The sequence below is a fragment of the Cebus imitator genome, unplaced genomic scaffold (genome assembly GCF_001604975.1).
Source record: "Cebus imitator isolate Cc_AM_T3 unplaced genomic scaffold, Cebus_imitator-1.0 Scaffold32, whole genome shotgun sequence".
NCBI lineage: Eukaryota > Metazoa > Chordata > Mammalia > Primates > Cebidae > Cebus > Cebus imitator.
Genome location: NW_016107347.1, coordinates 7,197,034 through 7,212,659, shown reverse-complemented (window position 1 = coordinate 7,212,659; position 15,626 = coordinate 7,197,034). Strand labels below are relative to the sequence as shown.

Below are 15,626 nucleotides of genomic sequence, written 5' to 3'. Positions count from 1 at the left end.
TTATTTTTATTTTTTGAGGTGGAGTCTCACTCTGTTGCCCAGACTGGAGTGCAATGTCGCAATCTCGGCTCACTGCAACCTCTGCCTCCTGGGTTCAAGCGATTCTCCTGCCTCAGCCTCCTGAGTAGGTGGGATTACAGGCATGAGCCACCGTGCTCAGCCCTTTGTATCTTTTAAGTCAACAGTTGGCTAATAAACAAATTCTTGTTTTGGGGCCACAAAGAGAAATAAAACGTTATTCCACTCCCAGAAGTAACAAACCCATCTCTTCTAGAGACAACGTCCTAGTTGTAATTATCTAAGCCTGCACTGTCCAGTGTTTTAGGCATTAGCCACATGTGGTTATTGAGAACTTGAAATATGACGAGTTGGAATTGAGATGTGATGCAAGTATAAAAACACACAATGAATTTTGAAGACTTAGAAGAATGTAAAGTTCCTCATTAATAGATTTTAGAAAAGTATTGTCTATATATTAAAATATTTTAGGCCGGGCGTGGTGGCTCACGCTTGCAATTCCAGCCCTTTGGGAGGCCCAGGTGGGTGGATCATGAGGTCAGGAGATCAAGACCATCCTGGCCAACATGGTGAAACCCCATCTCTACTAAAAATACAAAAATTAGCTGGGTGTGGCGGTGCACCTGTAGTCCCAGCTACTCAGGAGGCTGAGGCAGGAGAATCCCTTGAACCCAAGAGGTAGAGGCTGCAGTGAGCCGAGATCGCACAACTGCACTCCAGCCTGGCGACAGAATGAGACTCCATCTCAAAAAATTTAAAAAAAATAAATAAATCAAGTATTTCAATATTTTGAATACAGCTAAATAAAACATTATACAGATTAATTTCACCTATTTCTTTTCACTTTTTAAATGTGGATACTAGAAAATGTAAAGTTACATATGTGGCTTGCATTGTATTTCTAATAATTAGTGCTTATCTAAGCAAGAGGAGAGAAATTCTTGATAAACATAGAAAACTAAGCATTAAACAAAAGTGATAACAGGTAGAAATCATTAAGTGGAGACAAAAAATGTTCTTCAGATATGGAAAATGCAAATCATACCATTTCATCATCCTTCAAATAGGAAGACCCCATAGTACATAATAATTTTACTCATCAACAAAGATTTCTCCATTTGATTACACAAGATCCCTGTGAAGCGTTAGATACACTACTGCTTTAAACACTGGCCTTCCTGCCTAGGCACAGCGGCTCATGCCTGAAATCTTAGCACTTTGGGAGGCCAAGGCAGGAGAATCACTTGAGGCCAGTAGTTCGAGACTAGCCTGGGCAACAAAATGAGACCCTTCCTCTACAAAAAGAAAAATAAAGGTTTAAAAATTAACTGGGTGTAGTGATGTGCACCTGTAGTCCTAGCTACTTCAGAGGCTAAAGCAAGAGGACTGCTTAAGCCTAGGAGTTTGAGGTTACAATAAAGCTATCATCTTACCACTGCACTCCAGCCTGGGCAACAGAGCAAAACCCTGTGTCTAAACAAAAACAGAAAACAAAAACACTAGGGTTCCTGACTGCCATTCCAAAAACCAAGTGAAATGTAATAAAAACACTTTCTTTTGATGCCCCTAGAGGCATTGCAGATGTGGCTGCTGTGTCACATATGTGTCATTAGGTGGCAGAGATTAGAGAGATTATGTCTATGCTCAGCGTTCTGCCCTGTGAACGTTTGAATGTTTCATAGTCTAACAATCCTGATTTGTGGACTGGGCATCTGTTTTCCTTCACTGGCATCTGTGAGAGAGAGGCCTGGCCTTGAAGGAGGTGACTTAGCCTGTGATGGATTTCCAGCATGAGCAATGGCCAGGGCGACCAGGCCAGCCGGCCCCAGCCCAGATCAAGGTGCAGAGGGCAGGATGTGGGCCCAGCCCTGTGCCAGGAGGCTGGTTGGAATAGAGGGATGGGCAGGCTGGCATCAGGACGCCCACCGCCTCTGCCTGGGTGGTGCTGTGTGTTCCAGCCAGCCAGGGGCAGCTGCTGGGACCGTCCCTCCATTTTAGTATCACGATTCTTAAGTTCTGCCATTGTGGTATTCCGGTGGAAAAAAAGAACTGTTTGGCTGTTTTTGAACTGCCCAGAACCTAAGATCCTGAATAATTATTATTTGTTTTTACTGTATTTGAATTATCTTGTTTTTGTTTTTTTCTCCCAAGGGGGAAAAAAATCTATATGAAGAAAACATTTATTTTAAAATACAGGATGAAGTGAGAAAAAAAAAAAAAAACATACTTTTTAAAAATGATTGTATGGCTGTATGGTAAAAAGGGCAAAACTCCATCTCAAAAAAAAAAAAATCAACTGACCATAGACATATGGGTTAATTTCTGGAATCTCAATTTAAATCCATTGATCTAGGTGTCTATCCTTATGATTTAACTACAGTAGCTTAGCATAAGTTCTAAAATCAGGTAGTGTGAGTCTTCCAATGCTGTGCTTCTATTTCAAGATTGTTTTGGTATTGAGGGCCTCTTGCAGTTCTATATGAATTATAGGGTCACCTTGTCCGTTTCTGCAGAAATAGTAATTAAAATTTTTATAGGGATTGCACTGAATCTGTCAATCAATTTAGGGAGTACTGCTATTCTAACAATGTCTTCCACTCCATGAACATAAGGTATCTTTTCATTTATTTATGTAATTTATGCTTTATAGTTTTTAGCATCCAAGTCTTGCACCTCCTTGGTTAAATTTATTCCTAAGTATTTAAATCTTTCTGGTGCCTTTGTAAATGGAATTGTTTTCTTAATTTCCTTTTCATTGTTTCATAGCTAGGATATAGATATCCAACTGATTTTCATATGTTGATTTTGTTTCTTACAATTTTGTCAACTCTTTCATTAGCTCTAGGTTTTTTTTTCTTTTTTTGTGGATTAAGGTTTTCTACAAATAAAATCATGCCGTCTGTGTTTGAAGATAGTTTTACTTTTTCCTTTCCAATTTAAATGCCATGTAAAAATTTGTCTTGCCTAACTGCACTGACTAGAACCTCCAGTACACCATGTAACATGGAAGTGCAAGTACAGACGTCCTGCCTTCTTCCTGACTGTGGAGGGAAACCTTTCATTCTTTCATCAGTAAGCATGTATTTAGAATGAATTTTTCAGATGTTCTTGTGAAATTTCCTTCCATTCCTAGTTTTAAATATTTTCATCATAAAATGGTGTTGGATATTGTCAGATCTTTTTTTCATCAACTGAGATGATCATGTAGCTCTTGTCCTTTGGTCTATTAACGGGGAATATTACATTAATTGATTTCCATTTATTTATCAAGATTGGGAATTGTGTCAAATGCTTTTTCTACATCAGTTGAGATAATCATGTGGTTTCTTGCTTCATTCTGTTTATATGGTGTGCTACATTTACTGATTTTCAAATGTTTAACCATTCTTGCCTCCAGGAATAAATGCTACTTGCTCAAGGTGTGTAACATTTTTTAATATGCTGCTGTAATTGGTGTGCTATTATTTTGTTTTCAGCTATTATTTCTTCAAATATTCTTTCTGCCCTTTTCTCTCTCTCTTTTTTGGAACTCCTATAATGCATAGATTGGTATGCTTGATAGCATCCTACAGTTCTCTTAGGTCATATTTCTTTATTCCTTAATTTTTTCCTGCTCCTTGAATTGGGTAATCTCAATTGACTTAAATGAAATTCACTGGTTCTTGCTTCTGTCTGCTCAAACCTGCTTGCTGCTGAACACCTATGGTATATTTTTCATTTTAGTTAAGCTTTTTAATTCTGAAATTTCTATTTGGGTCCTTTTTATTATTTCTTCCTCTTTACTAATATTCTCTAATGGTGAGAGATCATTATCATGGTTTCCTTTACCTCCTGGAGCACATTTAAAATAGTTGATTTAAACTTTTTGTTTATTAAGTCCAAAGTCTAGGCTTCACAGGGGCACTCTTTTCTATTAATTTCTTTTCTTTTTAGAGACAGGGTCTCTTTATGTTTCCCAGGCTGGTCTCAAACTCCTGAGCTCAAGCAATCCTTCTGCCTTGGCCTCCCAAAGTGTTGGGACTACAGGTATAAGCCACCACACCCAGCCTAATTTCTTTTCTTTCCTATGTATGGGCCATGTTTTCTGGTTTCTTTGCATGCCTTGTAATTTTTTGTTGAAAATGGGAAATTCTAAATATTTTATTTTAGCAACTCTAGAAATATAATATTCTCTACTTCCTAGGGTTTGTTGTTGCTACTTTTGCAGTTGTTTAGTGACTTTTCTGAACCAATTTTATAAAATCTGTATTATTTGTCATGTATGACCAGTGTCATCTGTGCTATTTTAGCCTCGTGGTCATTTGATGATTAGATAGAGATTTCCTTAAACGCCTGAGATCAAAACCAAACAAAATACAAACGGCAAAAGTATTTGCAAATGGGCTCTGTGTGGGTGCTAGGGCATACCTTCAACATTCAGCCTAACAGTTTACAACTCTGCCTTAGCCTTCACCTCCTACTTGTGCAGAACATGAAGGTTAGCCAGACTCGAGAGTTTAGGACTTTCTCAAGTCTCTTCTGAGCATGTGCCCAGCTCTGGCTGTGTGTAGGGTCTTTAGATTCCCAGAAATATGTGGGAGCTTTTCAAAGACTTTATTTCTAAAAGTGTCTCATTCCCCAGCCTTCGCTCACAAGCTTTCTGGTTCGTCTGTTGCTTGTCCTTCCTGTTATCACTTGCCCCAGGCAGCAGTAGCTGATGTATTTGTCTTTAAATGTTTTCAGCAAATGACCCAAGTGTAGTTATGTCAGTTTTGCGAGAGTTCTGAAATTGAAAACTCTTCTTTCAGTAAGTTGAAATAAAGCAAGCCCTTTGAGCTAGTCCTTCAGGGAGCCACCAGACAGGGCAAAACAAACAACCACAGTTCTTTGAAAATAAGGTCCATTCCACATCCTCTGGTACTAGAAACCTATACCTGGCATGTACACTATTGTCTTCAAGACTGTCACTGAGCTAGGGAGTAAGGAATGGGGCAAGGGTAAATAAAATACTGCAAAGCTTTCTTAGAGAGATTCGGGTGTTTTTTCCCTTGAGTAAGCATTCACTAGGTTACTGTAAACTTCTGATTAGTTTCCAGAGTTTTAACAAAGTTGATGCTGACAGTTTCTGCCAGTTTACTATTTTGGAGTTCTTTACTCTGACATTTTTGCTCCACCTTGGGAAAGTCTTCTTTTTTTTTTTTTTTGAGACGGAATTTCACTCTTGTTACCCAGGCTAGAGTGCAATGGCGCGATCTCGGCTCACCGCAACCTCCGCCTCCTGGGTTCAGGCAATTCTCCTGCCTCAGCCTCCTGAGTAGCTGGGATTACAGGCACGCACCACCATGCCCAGCTAATTTTTTGTATTTTTAGTAGAGACGGGGTTTCACCATGTTGACCAGGATGGTCTCGATCTCTTGACCTTGTGATCCACCCGCCTCAGCCTCCCAAAGTGCTGGGATTACAGGCTTGAGCCACCACGCCCGGCCGGGAAATTCTTCTTAATAAAGATAACATATATACTAGGCCAAGGTGTGGTGGCTCATACATGTAATCCCTGCACTTTGGGAGGCCAAGGTGGGTGGATCACCTGAGGTCAGAAGTTCACGACCAGCCTGGCCAACATGATAAAACCCTGTCTCTACTAAAAATGCAAAAAATTAGCCAGGTGTAGTGGCAGGCGCCTGTAATCCCAGCAATCTGGGAGGCTGAGGCAGGAGAATCGCTTGAACCTGGGAGGCAGAGGTTACAGTGAGCCAAGATTGTGCCACCGCACTCCAGCCTGGGCAACAAGAGCAAAACTTCATCTCAAAACAAAATAAAACAAACAAATAAACAAAAAATGACGATAATATATATACTGGGGAGAGAAGGTTCAGGGAACAACTCTAAATTTACACTATTCAGGAAGCATTCCTTGATAAATCCCAACTGGAACCATATTTTCACTCTTGGCATTTATTCAGTCTGCATTAGGTTAGTGTTTATTGATCTGTTCCTTGTAAATATTAACTTGCCTTATGATTTCACATTCTGCCTTTTCAAAATATAAAGTTCATACAAAGAACTGTAAAAAATGCTGCTAGTATGAAAAAAATAAACTTGACACAGCTATGTTTTACTTATTTTTAATCCCCTTCTCATGCCTTCAAGTCCACTAACAACTAAAATACTCAAGATTGAATGAATGCTTTAATGACTTAAATGAAAAAATTACAACAGGTGGCATAAGTACATTATTATTTTAGTACCCTTTTAACTATAAAGTATTATCACCATTCTCCACGAGCATTCCCCACTTTGAAAAGTATTTCTAGCATAATTTCTATTCAAAAGCATATATAGATTTACAATTTCAGAAGCAAACACAGATGTTGGCAAACGCTGAAAATTTTATTAAATATCCATAACATGCAAAAGGGAAATGGGACCACTAATGGCTCCAAGTGTCGTAGGAACAGACAAAAGGAGACATAAAAATCATTTACTTGGCCAGATGCAGTGGCTCATGCCTGTAATCCCAGCACTTTGGGAGGCTGTGATCAGGCTGATCTCCTGATCTCATGAGGTCAGGAGATCAAGACCATCCTGGCCAATATGGTGAAACCCCGTCTCTACTAAAAAGACAAACATTAGCTGGGTGTGGTGGCACGTGCCTGTAGTCCCAGCTACTCAAGAGGCTGAGGCAAGAGAAAACCTTGAACCTGGGAGGCGGAGGTTGCAGTGAGCCAAGATCACACCACTGCACTCCAGTCTGTTGACAGAGTGACACTGTGTCTCAAAAAAATCGTTTGTCTTGGTTTCCTTCAAAATAAATTTATTTTTCATAAATTTCAAACTTACTCATTGTTTAATTCTAAAGCTTGATAGGCTGCTTTGATTCGAGCTGGAGGATTTCTTTCCCTCCATGCCTTCTGCATAACTGTAGAAAAAAATATTTCAAAAAGTAGATGAGATGGTAAACAAATAATCTGCAAAATGTATGAAGAATAAGCTAATGGAGTAAACAAAGCTTTAAATAATATATTCTTAAACACACAAAACAAGAAACTGGTTTATTAGCTCACATTAGCCATATGAGAAATTTACATTAAATTTGGAAGCTTCACATAAAATATAAACAAATATATTCTTTCTCAGATTTATTTGAATATACAGGGTACTTAAACAAGTTAATTATATCATCATTATACATGAATATTTATATATCTAAATGCAGGTTAACACGGAGTTTAAGTGACATCACATTATAGTCAATATAAAATATTACAGTTCTACTTTTATCACTCTGAAAAGGTTCTATGGAGCTGCTAAAAACAAAAATATACAAAAATTTAAAAACAAAGTCTTTGCCTAATGATTGATTTACTCTAGGAAGAATGTATGGACTTGCATTTTGTGTAAAAAGGGCAAAAAAGGCCAGGCACAGTGGCTCATGCCTGTAATCCTAGCCCTTTGGGAGGCTGAGGTGGGCAGATCATCTGAGGTTGAGAGTTCAAGACCAGCCTGACCAACATGGAAAAGCCCTGTCTCTACTAAAAATACAAAAATTAGCCAGGCATGGTGGCAGGCGCCTGTAATCCAGCTACTCAGTAGGCTGAGGCAGGAGAATCGCTTCAACCCGGGAGGGGGAGGTTGCAGTGAGCCAAGATCACACCATTGCACTCCAGCCTGGGTGACAAGAATAAGACTTTGACTCAAAAAAAAAAAAAAAAAAAAAAAAAAAAAAGAGAAATTAATTTGGAATATAGTACCTCTTGAAAATGACAGCCTCTATCAGGATTCAACAAAGGCCTAAGTTAGGAGTTCTTTGGAATATTAATTTTGCTACGATTTACTGTGCCAAAATGAAGACTTCACAGTAAGTAAAGTTTTCTTTAATTAAATCAACAAACAAATAAAGTAGACTCAGAAGATTATCTGGCCCATTTCAAGTTTGATAAGAAAAATAGAGAACCTATGAGTGTTGCTTTTGGAATAAAACCTACAGCTGTCCAGGAAGAATAATGTGAAAAATGTTTGAATTTTCCTTTGGAAACAAAACATTAGTCTTGGCTTAGAAAAGGAGACAATGTATTCCACTTGTGTAACAAAAATACATTTCTCATATGAAACATGTCACCAGCTAGCTGACACCTAATGCTTCCTGAACTTGACAAATAGATGCAAGTCAGCACCCATCTGATCCTGGCCAGGTAAAGAACATTATTCTGCTGCAACACTAAATATTACATTAAAATAATGCATAATATTAGACTTGTAATTTTTGATTACAGACTATCTTCTATGAGTTATATGATATTTACAAGTCAAATTTTGACACTGAATCTTTAATAACATTTTAAATTGTTATTTGGTACTCTAGTATATTAAATACATGTCCTAATTTATTTAACCAATTCCCTTTTGATGGACAATTAAGTTATACTAAATTTTTGGCTAATATAAAAACACTGTGATAACAATCTTTCACTATGTATCTTTTCATATCTAATCAAATATTTCCTTTCTAAAAGTAGAACAGCTGGCTAAAAAAAATGTATCTTTTAAAAGATTCTGGCTATGTAACAAGTTTGGGGAAACAGGAGAAAAAAAAAGATTATGGATACATACTCCCCAAACTCCTTGCAGTAAGACTGTATTAACTTACACTTTTTCAGCCAGGGTAACACAGTATGATCAATCTTTGCTAATTTAACACCTTAACACAATATAATCAATCTTTGCTAATTTAACATCTGAAACTTATCTCATTTTCATTTGTGTTTTTTAAAATTTCTCCTTTAAATATTTTATCTTATTCTTTTGTTTTCAAATGCCCTATGGGCTTTTCAAGAATACTCTTTACAACCAAAGCAGTGCTAAGGCTAAGGGAAAAGAAGAAATAAAGTTGACAGGAAAAAATATGTATTTTTTTCTAAAGTAAGGCTTAGGAGTAATTTAAAACAAAATGCTGATTTGGTATTCAACTGTTCTCTTTAAGAACTCTTGATATGCTGAATATATAATTAACAGAAGCAATGAGCAATTCACTCAAATTTACGTATTTTTGTGTGTTTTTGTTTTTGTTTTTTTGAGACTGAGCCTCACTCTGTCATCCAGGCTGGAGTGCAGTGGTGCCATCTCGGCTCACTGCAACCTCTGCCTCCCGGGTTCAAGCGATTCTTCTATCTCAGCCTCCCAAGTAGCTGGGATTACAGGCAGCCGCCACGATGCCCAGCTAATTTTTTGTATTTTTAGTAGAGACAAGGTTTCTCCATGTTGGTCAGGCTGGTCTCAAACCCCCAACCTCAGGCGATCTGCCTGCCTTGGCCTTACAAAGTGCTGGGATTACAGGCATGAGCCACTGCGCCCAGACAAAATTTATGTATTTTTAAAGTTAAATAATATTGTAATACGCTAACAAGCACAAAACAAAACAGATCAGCAGTTATCATAAGGCCAGGGGTCATAAATGTAAATGCCTACAAATGCCAGGCATTAAACATAAATGAGTAAAGTGAAAGCACATTCACTGTCTAAAGCGGAGAGCCACAACTCAGTTCCATCTGATTACTACCAAGTGTAAATGCAGGTTCAATTTTGCCCTATTTTTCAACCTTCAAAAAGTGTAAATTCAGATTTTAATGTAAATTCTCCTGATTTTTAAATGTTGAAGAAAAATAAAAAAAAACATTGCTGGGCCCTTGTGGATATGTTTGTTCTCTGTCCTAGATAATTAATAGAAGAAGAAAATCTACTAATTAGTTGATGACAATAAGTCAAGAAAAATTTGCCACATCATAAATATACACATTTGTATTTTTGAATATAAAACTACTGATATAAATCATGACCTTCATGTGAGGGTCTGAAAAGATCAATATGGAATCAATAGTCCATTTTTGAAGATCATTCACAGATATGCTCTGTCCTCCTTGAGTTCAACCTTTAGCTGCAGTTAGACACACCTCTAGAGAAGTAGATGAAACTTTGCAAGGACCAAAATGGGATACATGGTTTTAAGAAAATCAACTTTTTTTTTTTTATTTTTTAAGAAAATCAACTTCTAAAGCCTCAACTTTATCACTCTTTTCTATAACTGATCTACCAATAATGTTTCCCTCGTTTCCCTTTCCCACAATCCCCATACCCGCTCCCTGCAAAGACATTTTCTTTCTCCTATTTTACACACAAAATGCTTACTTCTTATCCATCCTGAATCTTACAGGGTGCAATGCCCTATACTGTAAAAATTTCCAGGTGCCAAAGGGACAATTCAAAGTTTGGGTTGGGGGCAGCCATGGGTAAATTAAGGCATCCTATAATAGGATTCCTGCCTTTTACTTATTTAACAGTAAAGTTTGGCGTTGGAAATAAAGTATTCTGGCCCCAGATACTCTGAATTCAAGTATATTACAGAATGGAGAAGGGAGTGATAACAATTTTTAACAGTTCCATTAGCACCCCTCCCTCCTTACTATCAAAGAATGGATTGCTCCTAAGGGAAGGTCCCCTCACATCAAGGCAAAGCAGGCATTAGCCAGGAGTAATAAAGGCAGTGAAGCCTTATTTTGGGCAAGTGATAAGTTCTAGGCAAAGTTCCAAGACACAGCTATCTTTCTATCTTAGAGCCTGAATTCAGAAGAGAGATGGTTGTCATCGTGAAGCATGTTAATATGTTTATTTAAATTGAAAAATGTAAACTGGTTATTCTAGTTAGCAGAAAAAAAAATAAATAAATTGAAAAATGAACTCAGACTTCTCTGTCAGAAAGTAAATCTGATTTGGTTGATAGAACTGACAATGAGAACTCACCCAGTCAATTAGATAATTAATACACAGAACTCTTTCCAAAGTTTAAAGAGCTAAATATGTAGCTCTAAGGATTTGACAGAAATACAATTAAAGCACATCACAACACTTAGAATCTTACAGTCAAATGAAATTCAAATTTTAATAAGTTACACTATAATGTTTTATTGGGAAAAGGATGGAAGTGTGATACAAGACTCTACAGCATAAAATAATAATAAAGTTACATAGGGGTATAAAACAGATGTGTTCAATAAGAAAAAAGACAAAATTTACCATTGTTAAAGAGCATTTGGTAAGTCAAGCGCAGTGGCTCACACCTATAATCCCAAAACTTTGGGAGGCCGAAGCGGGCAGATCACCTGAGGTCAGGAGTTCCAGACCAGCCTGACCAACATGAAGAAACCGCCCCCTCTACTAAAAATACAAAATTAGCCGGGCATGGTGGTGCATACCATGTAACCCTAGCTACTCAGGAGGCTGAGGCAGGAGAATCACTTGAGCCCAGGAGGGAAGAGGTTGCGGTGTGCCGAGATTACACCATTGCACTCCAGCCTGAGCAACCAGAGCGAAACTCTGCCTCAAAAAACAAAAAAATAGCATTTGTTTAAGTATTTTTTTTGTTTGTTGGTTGGTTGTTTTTTTTTTAGATACAGGTTATCATTCTGCTGCTCAGGCTGCAGTGCAGTGGCACCATCAGAGCTCACTGCAGCCTTGACCTTCTGGGCTCAAGAGATCCACCCACCTCAGCCTCCCAAGTAGCTGGGGTTACAGGCATGTGCTACCATGCCCAGCTAATTTTACAGGCGTGGCCCCATCACACCTGGTGAATTTTTAAACTTTTTTGTATAGATGGGGTCTCAGTATGTTGCCCAGGCTGATCTTGAACTCCTGGACTCACAGGATGCTCCCACCTTGGCCTCCCAAAGTGCTTGGATTACAGGCATTAGGCACTGCCCTTGGCCTATTCATGTCTTTTTCAATGGATGTGGTGGGCATTAAATCATTTCATTTCATAACACACATTGAAATATAGGGTATACTATTATTTTTAAATGTCTGCATTTTGCAGTTTGTCAAAAATTACATTATCTATGATTATTTAACCTTATGACGTTGACTTAAAAAGGTGTGAAGGGACATATTCTTTTCCAAAATTCTTTTAGGAGTTATTCAAATTAAAATGTGGTATTTCAATACCACACCTTTAGTAGACAGCCATGATTGTTATTTTAAAAGCCTGCTGATGTTTGCAATTCAATGTTACTCTGTAAGAGGGGCTGTGAGAGAAAGGGTGGTGAGGCCTAACTTCCAGAGTCACTCAACCCTTAAAGTTACCATACAATACTGATATTGTACTGCTGTTATTTCCCCAGCACCTATCATTTTGCCATTAATATAAACTTAAAGTATATAAACGTAAGTCTATTCTTTTTCTCCTTTATTTGCAATTAAACCATTTTATGTAACCATACCAAAGATCCTTGGTTTTCCTCCTGTCATCCACTCTTAACACATTTAATCTAGCAAAGATAAATCACTATTAACTCATTTTAATGCAGGAAACTGGCTATTTTTCAGACCCTTCAGTGAGTTTATAGTGGGTAGCAGCAGTAATAGTGTAGTGGTTAACAGCCAATCTTGAGTTTGAAACACAGTTTTATCATTATTAGCTGTGTGACTCAAGACATATTACTTGATCCCCCTTTGCTTTGGTTTCGTTACTGTTAAAACAGGGCTGATGATAGTACGTATCTCATAAAGTGACTGGGAAGATTAAAAACAATGCCTGGCACATAGTAAGCCTAAACAAGTGTTAGCTATTATTAGTGAAACTGCTTAAGACATCTGTGACACCTAGGCCATTCATTCATTTATACTTTCATCAAAGAATAAATATCAATATCTACATTATGCCAGGCAATGTGCTGGATAATAGGAATTCAAAGATGAAGAGAATGTAGTCCCTGCTCTCCAAAAGTTCATACCCTAGTAGTAAAGACAAACATTAAAGCAATGTGATAACATTAACAAGTAAATGTTTGTGGTTGAATAACTGAAGTTACTTCATAGAGGTTTGGACTAAGTAGTATAGAATTGCAGAAAACAAAGTACTGAACTCTGTGGCAAGGAATCCCAGAGAAGGCTTTCTAGGAAATGTGGCTTTTAATTTGGATAATGAAGGATAAAAGTAACTCATCAGGGCCGGGCGCGGTGGCTCACGCTTGTAATTCTGGCACTTTGGGAGGCCAAGGTGGGTGGATCACCTGAGGTCAGGAGTTCAAGACCAGCCTGGCCATCGTGGTGAAACCCCATCATACATATATATATAAATAACTCATCAGATAAATAAAGAGGGTGAGTGCATTCAAAGTAGAAGAAAAACTGTGATAAAGATCCCAGCCTAGGGCATGGTGGCTCATGGATATAATTCTAATGTTTTGTAATGAGTTTGAGGGTACAGGGAGCTATGACTGCACCACTGCACTCCAGCCTGGACGACCGAGTGAAACCATCAATCAATCAATCAATCAATCAATGAGCCCTGTCATTAAGCCAGACAATTAAGAGTCTCAATACTCTCTTCTATAGATAAGCACTTAGAGAAAACTAAACACAGAAACGTCTATGATCTTCTACCACTTTATATGCATCTCTAACTCGTAACTAAAACAAAATACACTCCAGTTTTCTTTACATGCCATTCTCCAATGTTTATACATTGTCCTAGTCTTTTATTTGATGTATAATTGCAGGTGTTAAATTTCCCAGAATGAAACAGGGTACACTGTTTTCTGGAAAAGTAGTTGCCATATTAGATCTGAAAGGTTTTTTAAGTAATAAAAGAAGTATGAAATATTTTAAATTCTTTAATAAGGAAAAGCAGTGTATCAGCCTAGCTTACAATCATAATTTAATTTAATCTGAGTTTTATCAATAATATAAACAACTCCAAGCCAAATAATGCTGTATAATAAATAACTTTAAAATTTTTTTAAAATAAATTTCATGATCACTGTTTATAATATGAACAGATATGACACATACCTGTGTCTGAAGGACGTAAAAAATCTGTGTCACAGGTGAAAAAGGTCTGATGGTCCTGAGCTGATAAGTTCATGTCATAGTATGTAAGTGGCTCTTTACCAGTCACCCAAGTATATCTTTACCAAAACACAACAAAATATTTAAATTGGACATGAGAAAGCATCTAACTGCTGTAACAGACACTACCCAAATTCAAAAATATACTGCTACACATTTGGATGTTTTAAAATCTTATAATCAGTAAAACAAAACATAACCTCACAATCTACTTAGAGTATGGTAACAAAACATCAAATACTAAATAGAAAAATAATATTCAATAAACAATTGCTTTTGAAAATTGAATTGGGCTGGGTGCAGTGGCTTGCACCTATAATCCCAGCTACTAGGGAGGCTAAAACTGAAGGATCACTTGAGGCGAAGAGCTCAAGACCAGTCTGAGCAATATAGTGAGATCTGGTCTCTATTTTTTAACTTAAAAAAAAAAAAAAAAAAAAAAAAAAAAAAAAAAAAAAGGCTTAGTTAAAAGAAACTTAAGGATTGGGAACTGGTACACAAAATGGAGCCTAGACTGGAGCTAACATATGAAATGTATACCAAAAAGAAATACTTTTATGTTAAGAGAAAATCATCATTCAAAAGAAGCATAAGAATTTCTGATACTAAGAAATTTCTCCTAGGCTGGGCATGGTGGCTCACCACCTGTAATCCCTGACACTTCAGGAGGTCGAGGCAGAAGGATCACTTGAGGTCAAGAGTTTAAGACCAGCCTGGCCAATATGATGAAACCCTGTCTCTCCTGAAAATACAAAAATTAGCCAGGTACAGTAGGGGCTGCCTGTAATCCCAGCTACTTGGGAGACTGAGGCAGAAGAATTGCTTGAACCTGGGGGGAGGAGAATGCAGTGAACCAAGATCAAGCCACTGCACTGCATGCTAGCCTGGGTGACAGAGAGAGACTCAGTCTCAAAAATATATATGTATATATATAAAATATATATATTTTAAGATCTTCAGGCAATGGATACTGTATAATACAATGAAGAATACCTTCAAACTTTGATTAAACAGAGTAAGAGATTCAAGGACTTGTTTCTTACAGGTATCCCTTAATACAGGCTAATGGTATCTTTCATAAAAGCCTAGCTTTCACTTCACAGGATGTCACTGTCTTACATTATCAAGTCTTTAAGCACAGGAGTTATTGTTTAGTCATTTTTTTAATCTCCATCATTTTTGCACAGTGCCTGTACATGGTAGAAACATAATGCTTTTTATTCAATAAGTTAAATAACATGCCCCATTTTACTTCTAGGTAAAACACAGCACTGCTCAACATATAAGCAAAGTATCTTCGGTCATAAGTTTCAAAAGATGTTTTCTCATTTAGAGTAAAAACCAGAAGGGAAATGGACACAGTAGTGAAAATAGGAAATGGCAATATGAAATCAATATTGATTGTACCCTCTACTGTTGTATAATTTACATTCAGTGATATTTTCTAATGAATCTTCAAATTTTGAAATTTAGCATTCATGCACAGGAATACACTGACACTGGTAATTTTTTCTTAACGTCACACATTAGCTGGATGTAGGCTCTGCTTATGGAGTAGCCATTCTTTCATTTGTTTGCTTTCTTAATAAACTTGCTTTCTGCCAATGGAGTAGGCATTCTTTTCTTTTATTCCTTTACTTTCTTTCTTTTTTTTTTTTTTTTTTTTTAATTAGTTTTCCTTATTTTTCCCAGGCTGGAGTGCAATGGCGCGATCTCGGCTCACCGCAACCTCC

The 15,626-nt window shown here is 37.3% G+C and overlaps 1 protein-coding gene and 1 non-coding gene across 21 annotated transcripts in view; one reads left to right on the top strand and one right to left on the bottom strand.

Moving 5' to 3' along the window:
• Window positions 1-15,626, bottom strand: part of ST7L (suppression of tumorigenicity 7 like) — a 141,262-nt gene that overhangs the window by 104,885 nt on the left and 20,751 nt on the right. For all 20 annotated transcript variants that reach the window (XR_001823775.2, XR_001823773.2, XR_005199390.1 and 17 more), the window contains 2 exons: window positions 13,837-13,952; window positions 6,838-6,916 (listed from right to left, as the gene is read on the bottom strand). Coding sequence is in view for 17 of the 20 variants with exons in the window: in XM_037737031.1 (XP_037592959.1) it covers window positions 6,838-6,916; window positions 13,837-13,952 (195 nt within the window). In the remaining 3 variants the exon portion in view is untranslated. The remainder of the gene's footprint in view (window positions 1-6,837; window positions 6,917-13,836; window positions 13,953-15,626) is intronic.
• On the top strand, window positions 1,578-1,709 carry LOC119470509. The gene has a single exon (XR_005199416.1). It is a non-coding gene; the product is annotated as a small nucleolar RNA SNORA17 (small nucleolar RNA).